The 27,828-nt window shown below is 37.7% G+C and overlaps 1 protein-coding gene across 1 annotated transcript; it reads right to left on the reverse strand.

Moving 5' to 3' along the window:
* Window positions 1-106: 106 nt before the first annotated feature.
* On the reverse strand, window positions 107-26,962 carry tprn (taperin). The gene is made up of 4 exons (XM_057325873.1): window positions 24,807-26,962; window positions 6,160-6,355; window positions 5,328-5,443; window positions 107-3,540 (listed from the first exon to the last, which is right to left on the reverse strand). The coding sequence occupies exons 1-4, from the start codon at window positions 26,811-26,813 to the stop codon at window positions 3,478-3,480; spliced, it is 2,382 nt and encodes a 793-aa protein (XP_057181856.1). The 5' UTR covers window positions 26,814-26,962; the 3' UTR covers window positions 107-3,477.
* Window positions 26,963-27,828: the final 866 nt, after the last annotated feature.

Here is a 27,828-nt window from a genome sequence, read left to right on the forward strand (position 1 = left end):
GTGAATTTGTTTTTTGTCTTGTGGGTGTTTTTGTTTGTTGGTTTACTTAAGGGTATTTCTGTGTGTAAACATTTTAAGATAAAACATGACTATACGATATCATTCATCTGTTTATTGAACATTTCCTTGTTTCTGATATTTTTTCCTTTGAATTCCTCAAAAACAATTTGACTATTTAATATTCTCTTGACATAGTAAACAGAAAGGACGAGAAAAGGTTTGACATACAGTACAATAACTTCCCACCAGAGTAATGAGCAGCTTGATGCTTGGCTGGAGTTACAGGAGCTAATGAAGCACTTGGAGTTGCATCATAAGACACAAAATCAATAGTTTCCAACCCCTTCCAGCTTATAATATACATCCCTCATGAATATTGTATGTTTGCTAACAACATTTTAATTATCTGTGCTAAAGAAACTTATTGTGGTACCACAATGCAAGACTTGAATTCGACAACACTTATTTCAAAGTTTTATTCTAATGTAAAATTTCCCCATTTGGTAATATTGTATAAAATGGTTTTGTTCACACTGGCAGCCAAAATCGGATTTGTTTTTCTCAAATCCATTTAGTTGTTGGTAATGTAAATAAAAGCCACGTTCATATGTTTGTTTAAAATTCAATCAAAATCCCATTAGGATTTTTGGGAAAATGTCTTTGTCTAAATGGTCAGAACTGTTTTTTCAGGACATAACATTTAATAGCATTAACAATGTACATACATGTCTACTGTGTTCCAATTCATTCACAAATGTCTATAAAATACAGAAATGCATCAGGAACCACAACAATATGTCGATATGACTAGACATGAGCACAGGACACTCTCAGATTTCTGTTATATCTTCCACAAAGACTCTTGGCATGATGTTGACATTTACGTCATTACTATGGCAACCAGTGTAGATATACTGGATATTGAGTGTCTGAAATAACTGTCTAAACTTACAGAACATACTTGAGACTGAATTCTGTTCTTAAAATGAAACAAATCATAACTGTGCAGAGTGAACAAAGCCAGTGTCTTAAATAATAAAAGAGTATGAGAGAACAGAATGTATAGGTCATCACAGTTTTGGCCTAGTAAGTGTAAATCTGTGTTTCTAGTCTGATTTTGGGTACCAACATGGATAGTTTTCAATTGCTGAAAACATACCAATATAAACCTAAAACAAATAAAGAACCTAAAAGTTTGTGAAGATGTATATGTAAAAGACCAAGGTTATTTTAACCGAGCGAGAAGCTTCCAGCTGTCAACCACGACTGTGTAAGGTGCAAAATAAAGCAAAAACAGAGTGCAAATGAATGAATACAAATGTACAGGACAAAATTATAAGATAACCTAACAGAACTCATGTAACCTAATACATGATGTAAAATTATAAACAAAACAAGATCCCGAAGCACCTGCTATTTTTCATTTCAGATGTTTGCTCATTGACTTAAAACATGAAAAAAGATAAATTAGGGAACATCCTGGAATGTACAAACTGTACATCAATACTGGTTGGAGAGGCTTCAGGAAACAGGTGAGCAGGTACGGCAAAGCCAGTTAAGAGATAAGATACATCTGTTTGATACAGTCAATTGGCATTGCATACATTGTCAGTCTTCGTTCACACATACACACACATGGCCCACTCACAAACAAAATGTTCCCTTTTTGATTAAAATTGTCCACTCCTTTTTTGTACTGCAAGAACAAGGATGAAAAGACAAACAGTTGAAGTACAAGACAACTGACAAATTGCATTAGCTGGCAGCACCAACTGTTAATCTCAAAGTCTGAATGTAGAATAAATCTCACGAAAACCAGCCAAGAACATGTCTGTGAAAATTCTTTATATAGTATAATGTAATATCAACCAAGTCTCACGGCAGTTCGTGGCATAGAGTCGACACGAAATTTGGAATCTATTCATTCGCGTTTATGGACACGAACATCCCCATTTTTTCGTGTCAGTGAGCACGACTTTCTTTTCGTGTCACTCAGCACGACTTTCAATACACAGACTGCGTGTGTATTTACATTTATATATTTATAACCTGATATCAAAAGAAGTCGTACATATTTTAGGATGTGGCTAACCAACACCTTACTTCACCTGAAACCCTAAAATCACAGCCGCAAAGGCTAATTTTGCTAAAAACGCGAGTTTCACGAGGTGGCAAAACAACGATAAATGGCTACTCTAACCCCGCCCCTAAATCTAACATCACAGGGGAAAAGTCAAATCATAAGAAAACATACGAATGAGATCGTAGGAAATAGGAATTCACACGAATGAGCCAACGTGTAAAATAGGTGAATTCCCATCAGATTGCGTTGATATACATTTTTTATACATATGAAAGATATCGCGTATTAAAATACATTAGATTGAAAGTCGCGCTGACTGACACGAAAATAGGGGGGAATTCGTGTCAGTAAACAATGTCACGAATTCCTGTGAGACTGTGTTGGTAATATAGTATACTGTATATGTTAAAGAAGCCTGTTTTATTATAACATATTTTCCACCCAATTCCTATATAACATTTCATCAAGAATGTTATTAAAATCTCATTCGTATGCTCTTGTGCCACTGACAGTTAAGAGGTTGCGTTTCAGTATTGTTTTTTTTTTAAATTATGGTACAATGTCTTAATGAAAATGGCAATTCAGATTCTTTTATTTTGGGGTAAAATGTAACCTGAGCATGTTTTCGTGAGATTCACCCCATAGCTATCGGTGGGTTACACCAATGTCAAGTGCATACCAACTCATTCAATTTACCAGAATACACGTCTGCAAAGAAATGCTAATTCGAGACAATTAACATGTTAGCATTTCAGCTGTATATCATAGAGGGTGATATTTTCTCCGGTCTATTTCAGAAACGTCTACCAACTTGAATGAACCACAAAAGAAAACATACACAACTGAGAAATTATACAGTTGGTAGCCCTATTCACAGAGACCTACACATGCACATACAAAAAGTCACAAAAAACAAAGATCGTGGCACCCGTCAACGGTCATCTTGTTTTCATTTTTGATGTACTACGCACTTATCCTATTTGTGGAGTGACATTAGACACAGTTTCCTTTTCTATTTAAAGACAGCCAAGCTTTCCATCTTTTAGGAATTTGGTCACTTTTATGAGGTGAGGATTACATACAGTACATAGCGCATAACATGACGCAAGAGAATTGAACGGCTGAATGGCTATTCAAGCTGTTTTCCACATTACAGCGTCCATCACAATCACAATCGGTGGCAACAGGAAGTCAAATTAGTGAATGACAGATGATCGGCTGTGTAGGATGTGGACAGTCCTGCTGTTGATGCTGTATGAACACACAGAATATGGAATGTATGTTTACGTGCTGGTTGCTACTTGTCCTGTTGTTCAGGACGACGTGTTGCTTTGTATCCAGGCTGGTGAGGGCAGGCAGTGGTTGGTCCGGTATATCCCAGATGTCTGGAAGGCTTAGAAGAAGAGGGCTGGTTCGCTGCTGTAGTCTGACAGTGAGGAGCTATCAGCAGGTGTCAGCTATAAAAGAAAACAAAATCAAGCAATGGGACTAACTTTCTTACAGACACAATTTAAGTGATAGTTAGCCAAAAATGAAAACTTTTTCATTATTTATCCCTCTGTCATTTTCATTCCAAACCTGTATGACTAACTAACTTCTGCTGCACACAAAAAGAAGATATTTTGAAGAACGTTGGTAACCAAATACTACTGGCCCCCATTGACTTCCACTGTATGTATAAGGGTCGCCACAATACAGTCACTACGGTTGAATACATACCTTGGCATTAACTATTTTGGTTCAATTCGGTTCTGATGGGTCTGAGTTTTCTTGTTATGCTATGCTTTGGGTGGCAGAAACAGTAAATACATTTTTTATTGCAATATTCTCTTTATTTTACTTGAAAACAAAATCCACTTCCCACAATTCCTAGTGCATTGTATAATATAAAAAAACATAAAAAACTAGCCCATATACAAACTGGGGAACACATGAATTTATCTATTTTATTATATGGCGCTCTGAATTAGTTGATTCTGATTGGTCGGTCCTGACATTCCGAGGTCTGTTATTCCCCGATAACAACCGTTCAAAACTAATAACGCAGGGTCATCCGGGTACTGCGAGTCATCTTGACCTTGATAATAATTTACAAATAAATTGGATAGAAATATGCCTAATTAACAATTAATTAATTATTCTTATACTTTTTTTATAATTTTTATATTGTATATTACAAATTTTTAAACCAAATTGTGTCTTGGGTGACAGTCGTGTCAAAAGCCAATAGGAAACGTTTATTCTTAAGAAGTTCTGAAAGAAAAAAAAACTCAATTCACAAAGTCATATTAAATCGTGACTGTCGTACCTAACGGTTTAATATTATATTAAAGCAATAAGCCCCAAGAAGCAGTGGGTTACAGTGCATTTTATAACAGCTAAGGGCGTTGTGGCACGACGCGAAGCGGAGTGCCTAAAACCCCGTAGCTGTTATAAAATGCACTGTAACCCACTGCTTCGCGGGGCTTATTGCTTTTATAAAACGGTTATTCCATATGCTTAGCAAAGTTTCATAAAATAAAGTAATTAAATGATATTTAGGCTATGTGGTGCGGTCAGCCGTTATATATTGAGGTGTTTTATAACGGCTTAGAACTCCGCTCAGCCAATCAGAATCAAGGACCAGAACTGACCGTTTTATAATGTGAATTGTGGCATTGCTTGTATGTACATACTTTTTTTTGTGTTCCATAGACCAGTGGTTCTCAAACTTTTTCGTTGTAAGGCCCCTTTGTGTAGGGTGCCCCCCCAATAAAGACTTATACAGTATCTTATATTATTTTAATTAAATCAAAAACATATTCAGTTATACAAAGCTGGAGCATCAATTATTTTGGTTGGTGGGCTTTTTTACTGATGTTTGATTGCATAAAATGTATGATCAATTTCTATATTTCATAAAATGCCACAAAATCTGTGGCCCCCCTGGATCCATCTTGGGGTCCCCAGTTTAAGAACCACTGCCATAGACGAAAGAGTCATAGAGTCGAGTTTTGTGACGTTTTTTAACATGTAAAAAAATGACAGAATTACTATTTTTGGGTGAACTATCCCTTTGATACCTCAAAGCTTATAGTCTGTAGATGAGAGATCTGGAATAACAATTTTCGTTTTTTGCCTGCCAGTGGCCAGTAAGCAACCACATCAGATCACCTCAGCAACATAGTACAGTACCTGGCAACCATATAGAACATGGCAGCCATTTTTTCAAGAGTACATGTGTGTATGTATTCTTATAACTCACCATGACCTCGTCTGTACTTTGCGAATGATCTTCCTCTCTGACAGCAGTCTCGTTGAGCTTGTGTTCTTGCCATGTGTTAAAATCCACTGAGTGTTTAGGTGTGTAACTGGACAAATCTGAAAAATATGAGATGATGGACTTTTTATTTGTCTGATTTGTATATTATTAATCAAACACAGTTTGCATGACCTCGTATTAACTGAAAAATTAATTTGTCATTATTTATTGTTTACATTGAATCCTGATGCTAAAAAGTGTCCATGTTAACTACCAGATAGAAAACTATATGACTGACCAGCAGGTGTCAACAATGAACCAAACTAAAGTTGTAGTCAAGTGAATGTGTAGCATGGTAAAGAACGTTATTGCTTTTTAGAGCGATAATAAAAACCAATACACCATCTTTCATCACTTTCTCGCCCTCATCTCTTTTCAAATGAATTTCTTTGTTCTGTGAAAAACAAGAGCAGAACATTCAAGTTTTACTTTTTATATACAGTAAATGTACTGAAGGTGAATAAGGGTGGCTGTTAAACATCAACAATGACTCCGTTCTTCATACAAAGCTGGTTTTAGAAAACTTGGAAAATAGTATAATGTGGACTACTTGTATGAACTACTTTTTTGTCATTTTTGGTGCCTGTCGTCATTTACTTTCATTGTATGGAAACGAACAGATCTGACATTCTGCTAATGCCTCCTTTTGATTTTGGAAGAATGCTTAACTGTACAAAATCTATTTCCTGTTCCATCGTTTCTCTGCTTCATACTTCCATCTTTCTTCCGTCTTCCTCTCATTCTGTCCACTTCCTGTCATTCATCCATTACTCACCCGTGGCGTTGTTGGAGTGAGTGGGTGAGCTGGTGTAGCTGGCGCGGGGAATGTTTATCCTCCCAGAGCTGATCTTTCCATCTTCTCCTCCTCTTCCCTCTCCTTCCTCATCCTCCTCTCCACTGTCCCAAACGCTGTTCTCCGACGGATATTCAAAAGTGCTCTGCAGGCTAGACTCATTGAAGGATATTTTCAGCTGTGATGGAGCAAGAGATCAACGTGTTAGGATTCAGACACTCTACTTGAGAATTCTGTATGCATCATCCGTCACTTACAAAGTTCTGTATATTCCATATTTTTAGTATTTTGATGATGAAAACACAAATCAGACAGTAAGGAACTGCCAACAAGTGGCCAGCATATCAAAATGTTTTCAATACTGTTGAATGTGACAAATTTAGCGACAAAATATGTATTTTACCAGCAACTGAATCTAAAAGAAGCATGCTGAATCATGTTTTATGTATATGTTTTAAGTCTGTCAATATATCTGTTGTAACCCCATCAAAATAAGAGATCATTTCAAAGACCATTTCAGTTTTTCCGAATTTACCATTTAAAGGTATGTGTGCAAGTAAAATTATCATTTTTGTTTTAATTCTGTGAACTGCTAAAATATTTCTCCCAAATTTCAAATAAAAATATTGTTTCTATGAAAACTGGAGAAACAGGTCAAAATAACAGAAAAGATGCTTTGTATTTTTTCAGACCTCAAATACTGCAAAGTTCATATTCACTTTTAAGTAGGGATGCACCCCCGATATCAAGCTCATGTACTCTTAATGACACACCGATACCAAAGACCGATACCTCACGTGACATACATAGAGCCCTATGATTTCCGCAATGCGGAAAACGCGGACGGAATCCAGGCATTTCCTAACAAGAAATTAGCGCTGAACAGCTAACGTAACAGTTAACGAAATATTCAGATACTGTTTAAATATGTATTCTGCTTGTTTTGCGTTATCGTGTGTGAAAGAGTGGTGCGGTTGCGTGTACTGAACGCATTGTGCTTGTGGAGCTTTCAGCGCCAGCGTTTCACTGCACGAGGACACGAACACATAAACAAACACCATTTGCGGCGATCCGTCAAAATAAAAGTCCGGTTAACTTAAACAAACGCTCTTTGCGGCGTCCCGTCAAAATAAAAGTCCGTTTGACTTGAACAAGTTATAATACACTCACAATTTACCACACCACCCCCTTACATTTTTTTATAATTTAACCACAGCGTATATTGTTTACTTTAGTAAACTGAAGTAAATGTGCTAGTTAAATTGTGCTACTTATCATAAAAAATAGAACTTGATTAAAAAATAGTACTTAAATTTAAGTAGACCTAAAAACAAAAGAAAAAAAGAAAATGTACCAGTAAGATACTGGTTTATTAACATTATTGTACATTATACAGGCATCGGTTATAGGTATCGGTGAGTACCAGAAAAAAAAATGGTATCGGTGCATCCCTACTTTTAAGCAATACAACTGTAATGTATTTAGGAAAAGTTCACAATTATTTTTTTTATGTGATAACACTTCACATTGCTGTTGGATGACTTTAAAGCCTGAGGTTTGGTTTTGTTGAAATTCAACAGACAGTGGACTGAAATGGCCACAATACATCTAGAAAATGCTGATTAAATGAAAATGTCATTTTTTCCGTGGCTGTAAACTAAATGATGACTTGTGTGACCCAAAATGGGTCCACACTTTTAACTGTTACTATAGTATATGACGATATGACAATGGCAGATATTGGCCAAAAAGAGACATTCGTTCAGGAAAGCTTTACCAAACATGTCCACTTGTTTATGTTTGTCAAGACCAGGGATCTATGGTAACATAGGCACTTTGACTGCTGAGTACACAATGCAAATTAAGGGAAATAGTTAGTCAAAAATTAAGCATTAACAGACTCCATTGTTTCCTTATTGCTTTATTTATGTCTACCATGACTTGTTCTGAGATTAACTAAAATTATCAGACTTTGAATCAGGTTAATCATGGTCATAAAAGATGATATGGAGATTGACGTATAGAAAAATTCAGAAATAAACCAAGAATGACATTACTGCAAGCCCACACTTGCAATTCGCAACCTTGCCACTAGATTTCACTGACTGAACCTTTAAGCCACAATATTGCTGTACCCCAGTATTTAGTGTTTCAAAGCACAGTCACCTGACAAATGTGTGTCAGGCTTAGCTCTGTCCTAAATCTACCATAATCTCAATCACATGTTCTCAATAAAATAACATACATGCGCTTCATACAGGAAGACTGAGAAAACATCTCTACACACCACACCTAGCAAAACAACCGGACAAAGGCCATTAGTGCAATAAACATCCCTTTATATTCACTATAACAGTTAACCATCATGTGAAGTTGGGATTTTCATTAGTTTTGTCCTTACTCCAACAATAGTAGGCTTAATTATGAATTTAATTATATTAAATTGTTCCTCTGACCTACAATCAAAGCCCAATAAGCAGCGTTTGGTGACACTGCAACCATCCCTTGTATCACTAAATAGGCATACCTTAACAGTATTTGAATCTTATTTAACATAATAAACATTGCATAAATAGACCAAACTGGAATTGTGGCATATAAAAGGTTAACATGCATCAGCCTTCATTGCATGTTTTATATCTATTATCTAAGATCCCAAACATATGTGATGACATCTTTTTTATGGAGGAATGTGTTTTAAAATATTACATCTTTGAAATAAATTAAATATTACACTTTTTATATAATTCATATTTAGTAAATGTTTATAGTTCGTTCATACAAAGGTTTTATATTTTTATATACTTCAAATAGAGGCCTGGGATCTTTCAGACATTACTAATTAGTTTTATTGTTGTCACGTTGTTAAGCAGTAGATTGTAAAACAAATCACACTAAGTATCAATGACATTCTAATCTCCATGGTCAAAAAGAAATAACTGTGTGGAAGTAGCTGTGTGGAATGAATTACAGACCTGTAATACATACAATGTCAATAGAACAGGTCAATACTAAAATTACAGCATTTTCAGTATCGCTAGTGCAACTACAGATTTGTTTTATTGCTTGTAATTTATTTCTCTCTCTTTTTTTATGACTGGTTATTTAATTTTATGCAAACTTGATGGGAACTTGAAAAAATAAATTCATTGGTAATGGTATCTAGTTACAACCCCAGTATTGTAAATAAACGCTCTCTGAAATCATTTTTAAGGTTTTACATTTTCCTCTATTTCACTATGATTGAATACGGTGCATCACTATACCCATTACTTATTTAGGGGTGTTGGAAGTGCCATGCTTTCCTCTAGTAATTCAATGGCATCTACTGTGATTATGTAACACAATGGGCATGAACTGGGTGTGGTGTCAAATCTGTACCTCTCTCTATAAAAAAATGACAGAATATGACACCTCATAGATTAACTATGCATTGTGCTTTCTGAAATAAGAGATCCAGTGCCTTCAAATACTTCTTTTTTTTATTATGGCATTCAACATAAACATGTTAATTATACGTTTGTCCCTTTATTAATGTAACAAACAACATGTAAAAATGTAAAAAACTTTTTCATAACATATATAAAACATTAATAAATATTATTAAAAATAAATTAAATTAATTAATAAATATTGCTTAATCAAAAGGTTTATTATTAAGGATATTTATTTGTAACTGAAAGACAAAATATGTTTATAATGCTCATTTGAAAGTCTGTACTTCAGAACACAGCTCTTTGGCAGCAGTCTTGTTGAATTTGCAATGCAATTTTGTTCCAACTCTGAAGCAAATTCAGAGTATCTTGGGATTTTTAGGTATCTACTGATTTTTAATTGGATCATTTTGGGACTACACTAACCTATAGGAGCGTCTATCCTTTTTGCTGTAATCTTTCGGTCATCGTCTTACTGGAAAATGTATTCAAACTAAGCACTCTAGGTGACTAAAACTGGGTTTTCGAACATGTTGCCCAACATGGCAAAGAAACGTTTTAGTTCCTTCTACGAGAAAATAAAAAGCACGATGCTGCCAGACAGTGATAAGCACAAATAGAGATACCTTGTTTATATTGGGTTGGCAGCAAACAGAGCACTGCTTTTAGGTCAACATTTGACTTTTTATATGAATATTTTTGTTCTTCACATGGTGTCACATTCTTCATGTGTAAATCCTGGCCTTTATCAAATGATGTTTTTTAGTTATACACCCAAACAGAATTTCACTTTTTACTCATTTTGCTCATTTTGTAACTGCCATCAACTATTTTCAAACTATTTTCAACCATCTGAAGCACAATTCACTGAAACTGTCAGTGAAACACAGTTTCCAGCGTGGAGTTATTTGGTCATTTTTGGCCTTGCACACTTCCTGACTATTCAGCCAGCCTTAGATGCCTGAGATCAGTGTTATAGTTTCAACCATTTCACCTAGTACATCACTATTTGAACAAATATTTGAAAACAAAAACGGTGTAAGAAAAAGAGAAATTTCTTATAAGCAGGCCAATCATTACATAGAAAAATGTTCAGAACACACATCTTTCCAACAGTGCTTATTTTTAAAATATCTACTTTCATTTTGAACTTTAAGGCTAAAGTTCAAAATGAAAGTAGATTTATTACAAAAATTAAGCCCATCAATTAAAATAAAAGTTGACATGAAACGAATTAAGCATTGATGTTAAACTCAACTTCACATTCTTTCTTCTTTCATAAACGCTTAAAAGGTTTAACAAACATACAAGTCATGTGTGAAAAGTGGTTGTAAATGAGTATTTACTTTTTTTTCCCTTTTAAATTGAACATGTGATAAATAAATATAGACTTCAAATTTGGTATGTTCCTCACAAAGCTATTACAGACTTCAAAATCTGCAATATAAAGCGAGAGTGTGCAAATAATGATGTTACTTTTGGAGTGAACTGCACCTTTTAATAATTCAATCTGCAGTTGTTTAAAGGGATGCTGCAATGGTGTGTCATGCATTCTGACTTCTTTACAATGTTAAATGTGCGGTCTTCTCATGCTTAACATGGTCAACTTGTCAAAAAACGAGTTGGGCGTATTATGTAGTATTTCTGTGCTCGATACACTCCCCCAGCGATCGTACAGGTTTCTGAAAGTTTTTTTCGAACATATAAAACTGTTTCGTAACAATTTTTCTTAGTCCCTTATTGGACAATTCTCCTGGGAAAACCACGCGGCACGCCCACGCGGCAGCAAGGAGAGCAGGAGAAGGAGCATGCGCAGACGTCACATTCACTTGTGTGCAGGAGAGAGAGACAGAGCACACGTTCGCGAAGTTCAGGTGTTTGTTTGTTCACTGCATTTGGGTGATGAATGTTATATAAACGGTGGATATAACGCTGGATTTTCATTTGTAACTGATATATGGAGCCGTGCCAGCGCTAAAAGATGCCGGACATGAACCGCATGCGGTGAGTGAAACTGATGTCTGTGTTTTGTTGGCAATGGGTGCGCACGTGCTTTATTTCAGCCTACCCCTCCCCCCCTCACGCGCCGTATGCTTTCGGAAAAAATCGTACAGCTGTATCTATCCTTTATAAATGTGATCAAACTAAATACTCTTCGAAGATACGAAGTATGCAATACTACTCTATAGGTACTCAAGATTAATATGAGATTGGCAGAAACCGCGTGTTAGGGCCACTTTAAATAAACATGTTTATTATTAAATTCATTTATTTATTACTGTTTATAATACATTTATAGAAAATAAAGACATATTAAAACAGACAAATTTGTCTGTTATACAGTATGCAAAGGCATGGCAGAGTATGCCAAATACACTGTCCTGATGTGAACCAGGTTCAGACTGTATGTCAAATACACAAATTTAGGGGATTTCCTTTACAACCGGTTGTTGGCAGCACGATGTGAATCAGAAATGCCTGGCAAGTAAATGCCTGGCAAGTAAATGCCTAAGCTGTGTGTGTTTGTGTGCGTGTGTGTGTGTGTGTGTGTGTGTGTAAGGGGAATGACTGTTCAGTCTTCTCATTGAGGTTTAAAGCAGACAGAACAGATGCCTGATTAGAGGTAATCTGCTGCCAGCGTGTTTAATATTAGAAATCCCTAAGCATTCTACAGCTCCACCACAGCAAAGGTGTGTATCCTTGTCCTAACCAAGCATGACAGGGTACGATTCCAGCATTAAGCAAGTTTAACATAATCTCTGATGATGTCCGAAGTCAGAACATACTCAAACTGTAATATTCGGGGCTCTAGACTATTTTTTCCCACTGGTGCGACCAGTGCTCGAATTGAATCAAGTCTTATGGGGGGCCCCACCATCTGAGTCTATTTTTTACTTCTCATGGGGGGTCCCTAATGCCTTATGGGGATCCCAGATCCCCCCAGCCCCCCTTCAATTTGAGCACTGGGTGTTACCCACTTTCTCAGTGGGTCGCACCAACTTACAATTTGGTCGCACCCTATTTTATAGTAATCATAAAGCCCTTGCATAATGACCTCAGTTGATGAATCGTTCTGTTAATTTGTCACTCTGTCTTTTAAAATAGTCGGCTATAGACCACTTCATATTTGCGCTTTAACACTTGCGAGCCCAATAAATCCAAAATAAATGCAAAGAAACTTTGTATTTGTTATTTTATACAGTTGTTATATTTAGTTTTATATTCAAGTTATATATTGGCTATGAAATGATCTGACACAAATATAACCTGTCACTCTTCACAATTCTCCTTTATTGCCCTCTTTGCAATGAGCTGTAATTTTGCCTCTGGCCTTATTTATTTTTACCACATAAAATTAAATCAAATTTGCTAGCTCAAAACTCAAAAGTAACTTAGAACTAAATTATTATATATGTACTTTACAACACATTGTCATAAATCAACTTTAAATACTAAATCTTACTAACCACTCTTGTTAAATGGTCTAAGCACGCTTGTGTTTTGAGGTGTTTTGAGTGACTGATTTGATGGGTTCAGTGAGTGAGTCTCGTGAGTTCAGTGTTTGATATACGAGTGAATCGGTTCAACAACGTGAATCGGTTCAATTGGCCCTTCGCTAAGCCACGCCCTAAAACCGCCACAGGCCAATAGTGGTTTAGCAACCGTAACTAGGCATGGGAGGTCTGTCAAGCTTTCGAGCAAGGGAAACATGCCGAAGCGTTGTGCGTATGGATTGTGTAAATCTGATAGCCAGTATCCTAAAAGTTTGGATGGGGTGGTGGAATTTTTTCCCTTCCCGAATCCTAAAACCCAAGGGGAGAAATGTCGGACGTGGATCAAGCAGTGTGGAAGGCCTCATTCGCAACTAAATGTGGGACATTCTAAAACGCTTAACGTGAAAAACTCTTAACGTAGTTTAACGTACCTAAACAGCGATCAAGGAAAACCAAATTTCTGTCAAACCTTCCATGTATTAAACACTTGCTGCTGTCAAAAGAACGAGCTCTTGTTCCGCGGATAAAGTGATTATCACGTTAAGCGTTTTCTCCCCCATAGAAGTCCATTATAAGGAAACAGCTTAATGTGGCATAATGTACCTAAACAACGCACTGCATCATCTGATTTATATTTCTGTCCCTTTTTATCAGAGCTTTTAGAAACATTTGTGCTGTTTTGTTCTAGTTTGCGCCACAGGCTATTCAGCTCGATGTAACAACACCGAAGCCAGGAGTTAGCAACTTTATTGCCTTTCAGTCTCATTTCTTAATATTGGTTTCAGACAGGGCATAAAGAAGCCCCTACTGCACTTTTTAAAACAATGCACGGTGGCTTTTGAAGTATTAATTACAACTAAAATGACAGATATTTGTCTAAGCCACATTAAGCTGTTTTCTCTTATAATGGACTTCTATGGTGAGAAAGCTTAACGTGATATTCACTTTAACACGATGTCTATGTAGTTTTATCTGTTTTTTCAGAAGGTTATGATGACAGTGGGTTTCAGACAGTAACCTGACAGCGTAGTGTGATCGTTTTCCACTCCTTCATATGCAATATAATTCAATTCAATTCAATTTTATTTCATTTATATAGCGCTTTTCACAATGTGCATTGTTCCAAAGCAGCTTTACAGGAGCAAATAAGAAAAACACAGAAAGGTAAAACACAGCACAGTGCATGGTGTTTATAGACCAAGCAAGATCATTATAATAAATAATATCTAATAAATAAATGAATAAATAAATAAATAAATAAGCATAACATTTAAGATATACTTGTATTATAAATCCTTTAAATGTGCTGTTGTGATTTTGACCAAAAAAAACTCCTGGCAAAAGTGCTTTTGAAACTCATGGCGACTGTTAAAAACACATTAGACACCACTTACGTGCTTTAAAGGTAAAAGTGTTACTTTTTCCTGTCAATCCATGTGGATTTTGTCCGTAAAGAATGCACTGTCGCTTTAATTGAGCGTTAGCAGCGCAGCAAAAATAGACTCGCGCCGAAATGATCGCTGCACTGCTGCTTACGCGCCGCTTCTGCTCCGCGAGCACACGCTGCTTACACGTGCGGTATGAATGCTCTCATCTGTTAACATGTGCGCCGAAAAAAATATGCGCCGCTCACTCTCTGCTTACGCATGCGGTGTGAAATGGGTGTCAGTTTGGATAGAGAGGGAGTGCACCAGGCACGAGCTCTCTGCTCGCTTTTTCCTGCTCTAATCACAAGCGCGTCATTCACTACTCATAAATCACATTAAATGTTAAAATAAATATTTGGCGGGGCAAAAATTCATTTTACGCACTCGCACCAATGCGACCCTGTGAAATGTTACTTCGCACGTTATAAAAAAACGATTGCATTTTCGATCATTTTGGTCACAGTCTAGAGCCCTGAATATTCAGCTATAGTGTATAAGATGTAGGATTTGGACCAATGATATTTCAATGTGGGAAGAGCAAGCAAGAGTAAACCACAAAAAATTACATTCAAAATAAAATACTTTTACAACACACATCGGTATCGGCCGATAAATGTTCATTTCAAATTTTTTATGTCATATTTTAATTAAATCATTTCTTCTGGTTAAACTTTCCTGTAGCTCAGTGGTTAGAGCATGGCGCTAGCAACGCCAAGGTCATGGGTTCGATCCCTGGGGATTGCACATACTCAGATACAATGTATATTATAATGCAATGTAAGTCGCTTTGGATAAAAGCGTCTGCCAATGCATAAATGTAAATGTAAACGTCTTCAGCTGCATGCTGCTCACAGTGAAAATACAGGACTGTACTATCTTTCTGTCGTGATCATTCACATTATCTGCTATTAGCAAAACATTGTTGATGTAGGTACAGTAGATACTGTATTTATGAATGTGTAAATTATAGGAACAAAAGCATATTGTTTGAATCAGACTGCTATCTGAAATTGAGACCTGTTGGACTTGTGGCTATTGAGAACACATTTCTGGGTTGCTCTGGAAGAACATCTTTTATTTGTTTATTAAATAAACATTATACCAGAGAAGTTTAAAAGTTGGCTTGGTACATGATTTTCAGAGGGAAAAAGAGAACTAAAGGTTACCTTGATTTCTGCAGTCAATGTTTTCAAATAAAAGCAGTTGTCCACTTTTTGCTTTTGTTTCAGTGTTAGGGAATTTTATATTAATATTTATATACTGTATATCAGCCAATATATCGGTTATCAGCTTCCAATGTTATATCGGTTATCGCGATAGGCCAAAATTTACTTATCATTGCATCCCTAATAATAAGCATACAATAAGAATCATTTCTGATCATGTACTATCACTAATAAGCTTAAAAACACCGCAAGGATGCATACTTTGAAAGTTCAACAGCTGTGTCTGCTATTGTTGAAGTACTTTTTGTGACGGTACTTTTGAAAATGTTTTTACTACTAATATAAATGCTTATAAAGCTTTGTACTGTGCTACTTATATTTACGTGTTCGTCATATCCAATCCTGCTCTAACATGTCTGCCTCTAATGGAGTGCTGCAGTCATGATGTAATTTTGTAGGCGAAAAGAAGGAAACGAGTTAGCATTTTAGCACCGGAACTGTCCCAAAGTCAATGTTTTTTTAATTAGTTGTTGGTTTAAATGCCTAAAATAAGGTCTGTGATTAACACAAACACATAACGCGTCACATAACATATACAAAATGCTTCACCTATGATTTTTTAAAAAGCTTTTACATGTCCTGAAAATGACGGTTGCTAACAAGCGTCTACAGACGTTGACATTAATCATCTCCAATCAAAAACTCAAAAAGTTTTGTTCATATCTTGTTGGACAAAACGTGTCAGCATAAATCTTTTGTCGATCACAGACCTTAATTTTAGGATAATTCAAAAACCTTTGGAAAGATATGATTGGCCTTTTGTTGAGGGTACCACTGTGATGCTAACTTCTGGGTTGGGCTACAAAAATATGTCATCATCGTCGGTTTGAAGAGATGTAGAATGTTTCTATGTTACTTTCACAGAATAAACGAATAAGAGTAGATAAGTGTAGACCTGAATGGAACATGCAAATGGTCCTGATTTTTTAAATATGTTGGTTAATCTATTAATTAGGGTTTCAAATGATTAATCACATCCAGAATAAAAGTTTATGTTTACATAATATATGTCTGTGTACTAAGCATTTCAATTTTGTATTTAAATACATACACAAACATGCATATATTAAAGAAAAATATAAAATATACAAATTAATAAACATTTATATATAATTTAAATTATTGGCAAAAATAAATGTAAACATTTCTTGTATACATGTATATGTATGTTTTTATAAATACAAAATTTATAAAACACAGACATATATTATGTACTGTAAACACAAACTTTTATTCTGGATGCGATTAATCGTTTGGCAGCCCTGCGAATTATCTATAAAGTCATTAGTATATTTTGTAATATTAGTTTAGGTGATGTCATTTTTTTATATAGATTATAGGCAACATCTACAAAAAAGCCAGTCATGATATTACTAAAAGCATGGTGGCGCTATTAAAACATTATTCTGTTTAGATATTCTGGCCAGCTGTATACTAATGCTAACGCTAATACTACCAATTGCTTGAGTTTGATAAGGAACTGGGAAATTCTAGATCTGCGTGTCCAGCCAACATTAGACCAGGAGTGTTTAGAAATAATGATTTTATAACAGCTAATTCTAATGAAATGTAAAAAAATGTGAATGTAAATGTCGTAATATGAAATTTCAGAACAAGATCAGAACAATAAAAGCTTCGAAGCTCAACACCTTCTGCAGTCAGCAGACAAGTCACCCTGCCAAGCCACACTTACCAAGAGTAGACAAGCCCCTAACTTAGTGCACCGTTCACAAAAGACCAGTTTTATACTTTTAAAGGTAGATAGGCGAAATGCAACTCCATGGGGAAAATCTTTTCATAAAAGAATTCCCAAGATATATGTCTGCATAGACCAACAACAAAACAATGCAAACGGAACACAAGAACAGTTCTGGGATTTGACTGTAAACTAGTAATGACTGGAGGGAGGCTGATAAATGATACAAAAATAAAACATATACATTTACACATTTGGCAGATGCATTTATCCAAAGCGACTTACATTGCATTGTATTATACATTTGTTTCTGACTATGTGCAATCCCCTGGGATCGAACCCATGACCTTGGCATTGCTAGTGCCATGCTCTAACCACTGAGCCACATGAAAAAATATACAAAATCCTTTTAGTAACATTAATAGCACTCAGTCAGCTTAAAAAATGTAAAAGTGTGAAGATTTCACGTGTCTATATGAGGCATCCTGTCATTTAGGGAATTGACTGGAAGTGTTGTGGTTTTTCCTCTTTTGATTCTGAAGAAACGACTCTTGAGTCAAGGTTTTGAAACCAAAAGTAGTTAGACTTTATTATCACAAAGTTGAAAACAAAGCCGAGTTGCATTGCAATCCAACTCGGCTTTGTTTTCAACTTTGTGAGAATAAAGTCTAACTACTTTTGGTTTCAAAACCTTGACTCAAGAGTCGTTTCTTCAGAATCAAAAGAGGAAAAACCACAACAGAAGCAGGTGGTTTGATAAATCAATGGCAAGTTTGGCACAGTAGGAGAGGAGGTGGTGTTTTGGAAACAAAAAGACACAGTTAGCCTAGGATTTCTAATGACAGGATAGAAAGGCTGTGGTCTCTGTTGCTCGGCGACACGAACCACAGCTATTTTTAAAGGAAAGAGTGGAGGAGGAACTATGGCCAGGAGCAAGCGTGCATGCAGAGATCAACTAAAAGATGGAAGTTTGTAGGGATGTAACGATTCACCGTGAGCCAGTTGAAAATCGATTATAATGTGTGACGATTCAAATCGGTTGAAGTGTGAACTGAATCGCAATACATTTTTTGAACCGCAGGGGTCGCCATGTTCACTGCAAACCTAAACGTGGACATGCTGATATTTCTTAAATGCAAAAAATTCAAGAAAAGCACAGACAGTATTAGTTTGTTTATATTAAAGATACTTTTTCTATTATTAATTTGTTTTAAAATTGCAGTTTAGTTTTGTTATTTGAAATAAAAAAAATATTATACAAAGAAACGTGAAGCATTTAAGAAATAATGCAAGGGAAGTTGTTCATTTCTAATTTGTTTCAACTCATTTTGTAAAAATAAATCGTGAGTAAATCGTGAATAAATCGCATCTTGAGATCAGAATCGTGAATCGCATCGCATCGTGAGCTGAGTGAATCGTTACATCCCTAGAAGTTTGCTATATCTCTCGGAGTAGGAAACACAGAACGAGAGAGAGAGAGAGAGAGAGAGAGAGAGAGAGAGAGAGAGATGGGAAAAAGATTCCCATCAAGAAGCTTATCACAGAGAAGCAGCGGAAGGAAAACAAACAGCCAGCTGTATCATACACACAAAAACACATTCATTCTGTGGTGACCTACAGTGGTCAGCTAGTACTTTTGTGCAGCCCTGAGCTTGGTTTATGCTTAAGGTTTATTTGAGTAAAATTTGCATCGACTATATCACGCTGACCTCTCAAATAATAAATTAGCATATGTGCAACTGCAAACACCCATGCATATCCGCAAGAGCACAAACGCTTTTCACAAACGTTTGCCTTTCAGTATCTGAAATCGTTTGGAGAAAAGATTCGTTACAATCATGCGTTATGTTATATTACTAGGAAAATTAAAATCTAGTAAATTAAGTTTTTTTGGGGGGGTGAACTATCCCTTTAAGGGGGGTCACACACCTGACGAGAAGTTACACATTAAAAAAAAAAAACGCACACATTGTTTTCTCTCAGTGCACACTGGCCGTGTTATTCGCCATCTGGCTTAAAATCCTGCCACGCCAGTCACATAATTTAACATTACATGACATAATATTTGTCCCAAATCGTTGTAAATATTTATTCAAGGGGCTTTACAAGACCACTTCGAAGACGTAAACAATGCTGGTCCACCGCTAGTCCAGAAGAACTTCCCTTTTCAGTTTTTCTGGCACTGCACAAAACGTTTAACTTTGAACCTTGAATATTCCTTTCACGACATTGACATCTAGGCTTTTCTGACATGGTCTCTCTTATCATCGTCTTTTCTACTTCAAAGGTTTAGTCAAATTAACGCAACACCCATAATGACACTAATGCTAAAACACTGTGATATTCAGTTTGGCTGCAACTTTCTCTCCTCCCTGTAGCTCTCTATGATCCTCACTGTCACACACAAACACTCACACACAAACTGGAGTGTGTCCTGAATTAAACATGACAGTGACAGTGGTGCTTTGCAGTCTGAATTCTAATTACATCGACTCCATTGTAGACACCGCAGCCATGTGACAGGCAGACACACAGAAGTGGTCCATATGGGATTACACAATGGTGTCAAAATTGTAGGATACATCACAAAATGATCTGATCTTCAAAGTACAGGACACAATAGTGCATACTGACAACAAAGTACAAAAAAACATAGCTGGTGGAAAGCAGCCGTCTGTCATAAGACACTTCCTATAGGACAGTGGTACGGTTAAGAAAGGGGTGGTGGGGGGAGGGGTATTAAAGAGGAAGAGAAGGAGAAGAAAGAGAGAGAGGGAGGTGTGGTGTATGATGGAGGAGACGGTATTCTGACTGGTCAATAATTAAACGTGGTGGACTTTCACACCCATATAGTACAACATCCAGAGGAAGAGAAGGGTTGGCATGTTTTTAAGACTCAAATGCTTTCGAAAAATGACAAAATTGTAGCTTTTGATACAGTTATTATCCTCAATCATCCTGCGATGCTGTGACATATCTGTCGTCATATGTCTTTAAGTGATACACAGGTCAGAGTTCACCAAACTTGAACTTTGGATCATGCCAAAATATCGCCTGAGCTTGCGTTTCCGGTCTGCCATATTTGCAATTTTGCATGCATATGAATTTAAGCCAATGGAATAAAAGGCTAGTGTAACCGCGGTATATGGCTGGTACTACTATAACAGACCTATCAAAAACAAACAGAGAGATGCAGGGTTAAACTGCAAATATAATCCTAAAGTGTGCTGATGGACATCCACACACACTAACATAATTGTTACCTGTGTAAAGCTCCCACACACATATTAAAGTTGGGCCATGTCAAACTAACCATCTGCAAACTAACCATTACAATATACCACTCCCTCTCTGAAGCCTTTAGAATAAGCAACAGAGGGATAAAAGCAAATAATGAAACCACGACGAAGGTCCACTGACATATTCAAGCCTTGGGCTTTTCTTATTAAAAGAAGAAACTATGAATGACTATTTTAATATTCAGATCACAATTCTAAATGTACATTTTGAGGCCTGTATATTCTACTCATAGCATTTTGAAATTTTATTAGCATATTTAAAGCATTTTACTGCAAGTCGTACGGTGTATGTGACAAATAGAACTTGAAACTAATATATAACATGCTAAACAATTCATCATTTTTAGGAGCTGTTTTGGACAGATTTTTACCTCAAATGTAGTGACCCTGGTGATGCAGGAAAGTCATATTAACCGTTCACACACTCAACTTTATCGCTGCTAGAATCTAGACAAATTAAACTGATGGCTATTCCAGCGTTATGGATGTGACATTTTGCATCATGGATGTGACATAAAAACTCCCAGAAAATGTGTTTGTTACCAATATATTGAACTATCTGTTTATATTTTACTAAACCCTTGTTGATAGTGTAAACATCAGAAAAATATCAGTATGCATGAGTTTTCTATTTTATAAAAGGGAAATAAATGTGTTATGGATGTGACAAAAAGGACATTGTTTCTGAGAGACGACATACTTTGTAGGATTTCTGTGAATGAAAATGCACAAACCAGAAGGAATACCCAACAAATTGGTAACATAAGATACATAAAATAGTTAATAATTTTCATGTGCCCATCTATGAGGAATATGGACCGTTATGAATGTGACAATTCACCTCACCTGACTATAGAAAATCATAGTATTAGTAATTAAAACCACAAAATGTTGACATCTGTGCTATCATTAAGGTGAAAACCTTTGGTAAACACTTTTCTCATGGTAACGTTTACATGGAATTGCCTAGATGGATATGCCCATCTACTTAAAAAACATGAAAGCAACACAGTATAAATATATTTCCAAATCTGGCACTGTGTACAGGGTGCTGCTTGATGTCCAAAGAACAGTTCAGTTCCTGAAGCAAAACCGCTCTAGACTAGTAATATAAATTTGGCAGATCTAATCTTTCCCATGAATACATACACACACATAATCCTACAGTATTATATAACTGGAAGAGGTTACTATTGTTGGTTGCTAGTAGACATCCACCTTCAACAACTAAAGTTAGGAGACCGCTCATGTGAGTTCCACTTTCTTTACTCCCATTTGAACATCAAGTCTCTATTCATTTGCATGAAGTGAAATTCTGACTCAGCTTTGTTGCGTCTCTGACTCGCTGGACATAACCACACGGCATCACCAACGCTTATGTCTCCTTTGTTACTGCAAATAGCTTTTGTGAACATCCCTTTATTGTGGTTAAGGCACATCAGGCACAGATAACAGTGGGCTGATATCTATATACATTATACTGCTCTATTTTCATCATGGGTGTAACCTCAGGCACAGCTAAAACCTAAATGTCAAAATACACACAACATCATGCCGTAAGGCCAAATAGCATAAAGAGCCCAGCCTGGGTAGACAATATTCATTAACCATCGGTAAGCCCAACCCCCCAGCCAAGCTCTCATGAGCTCACACAAGAGACCCCAAGAGACAAGCCCCTTACAGACAACATGCTGGCTTTGTTAACTGTTTTAAACAAATTCGTGAGAAGATTTCCCAGATATTAAACAAGTAATTTGAAACATATCTAAGAACCAAAATATAAGGGTATGGTGGGGGCACTTTTTACTTGGGCTAGGACATTAAGTAACCACTTAGCCCTAGTAACTGTACACAACAGCCTAGCAACACCTATGCCAACAACCACTAAGAATCTTTTTTTTTGTGTGTTCCATAGAATAAAGAGTCATGTTCATTTTAATCGTTGGGTGAACTATACCTTTAAGAACACATGGACACACTGCCCACATTCCAATGCTCTTGACTTTGTCATAATTTCTGCTTCCCTGTTTGAGCTCTGTTGAAACTTTTAAAACCCAACGAAACAAAAGGCGTGTTATGGGCCAATCCTTAATCAGGTACGGCCTAGAAACACAATTGACAGCAATAATAATAGCAACACAACAGCCGAACTTGGGAAAAGACAGCCCGCACTGTTAGCTCCTACAGTGAGATCCAACACATTGGGGATCCTGCCAGTGACCAACAACTTGGCAAGATTCCCTTATGGGTTCAGTTGAAATTCTTTGACCTAAACTGCACAAAAGACTAATGACTTCCTGAATCATAATGACCGAATGCGCAAGAATACGTTTCACAATGAGGTTATTCAAGAAACAAGATTTTCACATTTTCTAAAAATGACGGGCACTTGCCTGTGCAAAATGCCATCGCAATGCTAGTTTTCTGGGTGGTTGGTTTTAAAATGGTTATTCAGGTAAAAAAAAGACACAAACTGTACATTTTGTGAAAATTATATTATTGTCTGTAGTATATTCCAGTGGTTAATTCTTCTATTTTATTCTTCAATGAGCTTGTTTTCATCATCCATGTCCATACCACTGAAAATTAATATTCTGTCATCATTTACTCATATACCCATTCGATTTATTTTCATGTGAAACAACAAAAACATTTTTTGAATATCTGAAAATTTTAAACTTCAGTGGGCTTTTTGATGAAACTCTTTATTAAGCGTTAAGGTGAGTCATGACATACTGCCATTGTAATAAATTCACCCAACCGGACATTCAATAAAATGCCTCCTTTTGTGTTCGGCAAACAAAAGAAAGTATACAGGTTTCCATAACATGACAGCAGGTGAATGATGACAGAGTATTTTGGTTAACTAAATCTTTTAATAGCACTGTAAGGGGTTTGTTTGATAACCAGTAAAGAATTCATGACAGCCCGACAGAACTAATGCTAATCTTTGCTTTGCTGCTTTGACTGTTCTTTTTGAATGGCAGAAGATTATGTAACCAGTCAAACACATCTCAAGTACATCTGGAAAACTACAAATACATATGCATACATTCCTTCAAATCAAATTAAACAAATCATTACAAAAGCTCGAAATATCTTAAAGAAGGTAACTGCCAAATGTTTGCTTCACATTCCCTTCATGATGCACTAACTAAGAGACCTTTATCAGGCCTCGGTAACACTGAACTCAGAACAGAACACATGACTCTCATTTTCCATCGTAAATCACCTTACGTCCCCTGGCAGGTTCTTGACTGCCGTGCCGTGCCGTTTACGTTTCGTTATGTATTAAAGTCGTAATAAAAGCACACGCTATGGGCAAGGTCTATGACAGTTAAAAACCTCAAACAGAATTTTTGATATATTTAAATACACTGGTTTCAACAACTACTCAAGCATCAGATAACAAAAATACTGAACCGAGTAGAACCTTATGATGATGCCAGACTTTTTCTCACATCTAACTTTATTTTTCACAATCACAATTTGTAATTACTTTGACCCATAGGTTACAAAGTCATATTAGTAAATGTTTAATGTCAGTTACTCTCAAGTTCACATGGGTGCTCTAGTAACGCAAGTGCAGTTTATCACAATATTATCACAATACCGTAAATACGGACATATTCCACTACATTTGATTCCCAGAACCAAAATGTGTTCAAATATTTTTCTTTCCTTCTCAAACGTTTAAACAGTCTGTCTATTGTTTTACATCTAAAAGTTAACAAGATCTGAATATGAGGTGTTTCTGTCACTCACTCTCTTACCCATTTACCCTCTAACCAATACAGTACATTATAATAATAAAACTGTTTGATGAACTGGTTTACCCTGCCCAGTGTGTTACAGTACCTTTGAACAGCTCACAGATATAGAAAAGCACTATGACTGAAGAAAGGTTTTGCAGCCCCAAAACATTTGCCCTCACAAATGTAAACCACATCCCACACACAAAATTACTATTTCCCATAGTAAATAGACAATGTAAAACAAACCTAAAAATGTTTGATCAAATATTTTTTGGATTTTTTTAATGAGTAGATTTACCTTTTTCCCTGTTGAACCTGTCTTGGAGAGACACGATCGCCCAAGGGAGAGGTAGCCCCCAACGACCTCTATCTCCTCTGAAGCGGGATAGCGCTTCTTAAGCTGTGTGCCCAGTTGGGCGTAGGGGGGCTGTGAGACAGGTGACGTGCTCAGAGAGTCTGTGGCAGGCTCCTGGATATCAGGAGTGGTGGGCTGGGCCTCGGACCTTCGTTTTGGAACCACTGTAAACGTATTACCTTTGCGCCTCTGCACCGCAGGGCTTGGAGGTGGTGGTGTGGGCTCAATAACAATGTCATCGATGTTAGTTACCGGCAGCTTATCAGCCGGTGATTCTTCTTTAGATGGAACCGATTTGACGGGAGATCCGGCTGATGGGGGAGACGATGGAGCGGGTGAGCTGGGTATGGCAGATGGGGTGTATTGTGAAGACTCCGTTTTGGCTTCCACATTCACCTTCTCTGTAAGTTTTGGTATGGGATGTGCTATAGAAGTGGGCGACAGAGGGGTTGGCACTGCGGGTTCTGAAACCACCACGCCCCCCAGGGGTCGTGGGTATTGGGGTGAAAGGACAGGGCTGGGGGGCGCTGTGTTTCCTGGGGATGAGATGGCCGCACGACTCTTGGGAATGACAGTGAAGGAATTGCGAGACTGGAGGCGCAGGTTGGCGAGCGCACGGGCCTGTATGTCACCAGCCGGAAGGAGAGAAAGATCCGGGCGAGGGGAGGGCCGTATCTCAAAGCTAGGTGATAAAGGGGGCGACGTGGGGCTGGGAGTACAGTCGGCACGGGCACGGTGGCTCTCCGGAGAGCATGGCACCTTGGCTTTGGATGCTCCATCTGTGCTGTCCCAGTCTTGTTCTCGAACATACTTGGACGGAGATCGCTCACTGTCTTCCGTGGAGTGCACAGTCGCGCTCCACCCCCCATTCCCTACGAAACGTCTACGTGCGGAAGACACCAACAGAGGGGATCCGGACGCAGGTGTACTGCTCCCAGAGTCACTGGGAGAGCCGTGATGATTGGTTACGGAAGACTGGTTGTTCTGGAAGACTTTGCCGTATGAGGCACGGACAGGAGATCCGGGTTGCTGACAAGCTTTTGGCACCACATCTGGCTGGTGTTTGGATCTTGGGCGGACAGGACTAGAATCCAAGTCCAGGAGGTTTTCTGTGCTGCGTGACTTGGTTTGCAACCTCCCATAATTTCTGTCAAATTTCTGTAGCATGCGACTCACCCTGCCCTGACCCTCTAGATGGGCGGGATCCGGCCGTCCCAGCGTACTGAGGTTCTCCTCACTTTTACTTAGCCCCGTATCATAAACGACCACCTCCTTGGCCCGTATCTCGGTAACCGGACTACCTCTCCGGTCTAACAGGTCATTAAGAGAACTATATCCGCTCACCGAGCCGTTCTGCTGCGGTTTTGATGCATGTTTCAAACCACATCCTTCCGTAAAGTAATCCGGGTCAGATTCAATGATGATGATATTATCAGCGCGTATAGTCCGCAATCCGGGAACGCTACCGTATAACTCCAAGATGTGTTGAACGGGACGGGTTGTGTTCTCTTGGCTCTGGCGTTTTTTGCGCTCTTTCTCTAGTTTAATGAACGGGTTTTCCTGCAGCGGACCCAAGCTCTCATGCAGCACCAGGCTCTCCTGCGCTCCGTTGTCTCTTACCGTTCTCTCCTCCGAGTCGCTCGCGTCCGCGGACTGCCAGTGGTCTTTTGTTTTCACCGGTGACAGATCCGGGCTTTTGGTCGTACGCTTGCCAGCAAAATGCTGACTGGCGGGAGTAATGGTGTGGTTCCTGCTTGAATGTTCGCCGGTAGTATCATCCTTGCTTCTGATTGCCGTTGCCTCGCCGTTAAGTCGAGATGCGACGGACTCGGCACCTGCCCCGCCGCCCTTCGCCTTCCTTCGCTCAAGGATCTCGCGTTTCCAGGCCGGCATCCTCGGGCTCTCCTGCCCGGGCTCCTGGTGAAGAACGCGAAGATCCCCTCCCGACATGATGCAACAATACGTGGGGATCCGTTTAAAAGCAAATAATCTCTCGCCGTACCTGCAGCGTCTCTCTCTTATTCGTACGCGTACATCATTGCGGCGGCAAGTGCAACAATGTATCCTGCATGATGATAATGCCCGTCTACCGACGCGACCCCGCCCTCTACGAGTGACGTCACTCTTCCGTCTCAGGGAGGACGCCTCATTTGGTCATTTTGACCTGAAACACAACTTGGTTTAACAAATGACCCCGCCTACCTATAGGGTCATATTTAGAATATTAATACATCATGAATCGTCAAGATGCTTGGAACAACCTACCTGCAAAAATATATATAATATAATGAATACATTATTTAATGCATTTTTTTCTATGATGACAGGTGTCAGGTGTACTGACTTTGTCATAATCCAGTTTGGAGATTAAATAAAGGCCACATAAATAAAGATTGTCCCTACAAGACAGTAAGATTATAGTTTATTTATAGACTTTGTATAATCAAATTTATGGCTGTATTTTGCACCTAGCCATACAGTCTATCAGATAACATCAAAATGACTCCCCTCTCCGTTACAGGAAAACTTGTTATTTCAAGATATGAGTGTACAACCTTTCCAGTACAATTAGTGCCATTTAAAGGCACATTGGAGGTTGAGGACATCCAGTTAGGCAATTTAATAATACACAAATGTCTAAACATATCTTCAAGGAAATTGTTTTGCTATTGCAAATCAAGGACAAGGTCCATAACCATAAAAACATGCAGTTTCTTTTTGTGTAATGATTATTTACATACATATGTAGTGTTGGACATCACATGTAAGCAATTCATCAAACTGTATTCACAGATTTTAAACCCATTGTCATACAGTAAATGTACATTGTCCCAAAAGCATATTTGGGTACTTAAACCACAAACAAAAATGTAAGAAGGCCATTTCATTGGAACCTAAATATCCGAACCAAGTGGCCTCTTGTATACATTAACAATTTTTAAAACTTATTCAATTTAGCTGATCA

Source organism: Triplophysa rosa, linkage group LG2 (assembly GCF_024868665.1).
Source record: "Triplophysa rosa linkage group LG2, Trosa_1v2, whole genome shotgun sequence".
Taxonomy (NCBI): domain Eukaryota; kingdom Metazoa; phylum Chordata; class Actinopteri; order Cypriniformes; family Nemacheilidae; genus Triplophysa; species Triplophysa rosa.

What these genes read in the sequence shown, in the direction of transcription:
- tprn (XM_057325873.1), bottom strand. Translation starts at nt 26,813, where the DNA reads ATGTCGGGAGGGGATCTTCGCGTTCTTCACCAGGAGCCCGGGCAGGAG. An exon ending in CAGGTTCAACAGGGAAAAAG is followed by an intron (nt 6,356 to 24,806) that starts GTAAATCTACTC and finishes GCTCCATCACAG; the next exon opens with CTGAAAATATCCTTCAATGA. An exon ending in AAAGTACAGACGAGGTCATG is followed by an intron (nt 3,541 to 5,327) that starts GTGAGTTATAAG and finishes TTTCTTTTATAG; the next exon opens with CTGACACCTGCTGATAGCTC.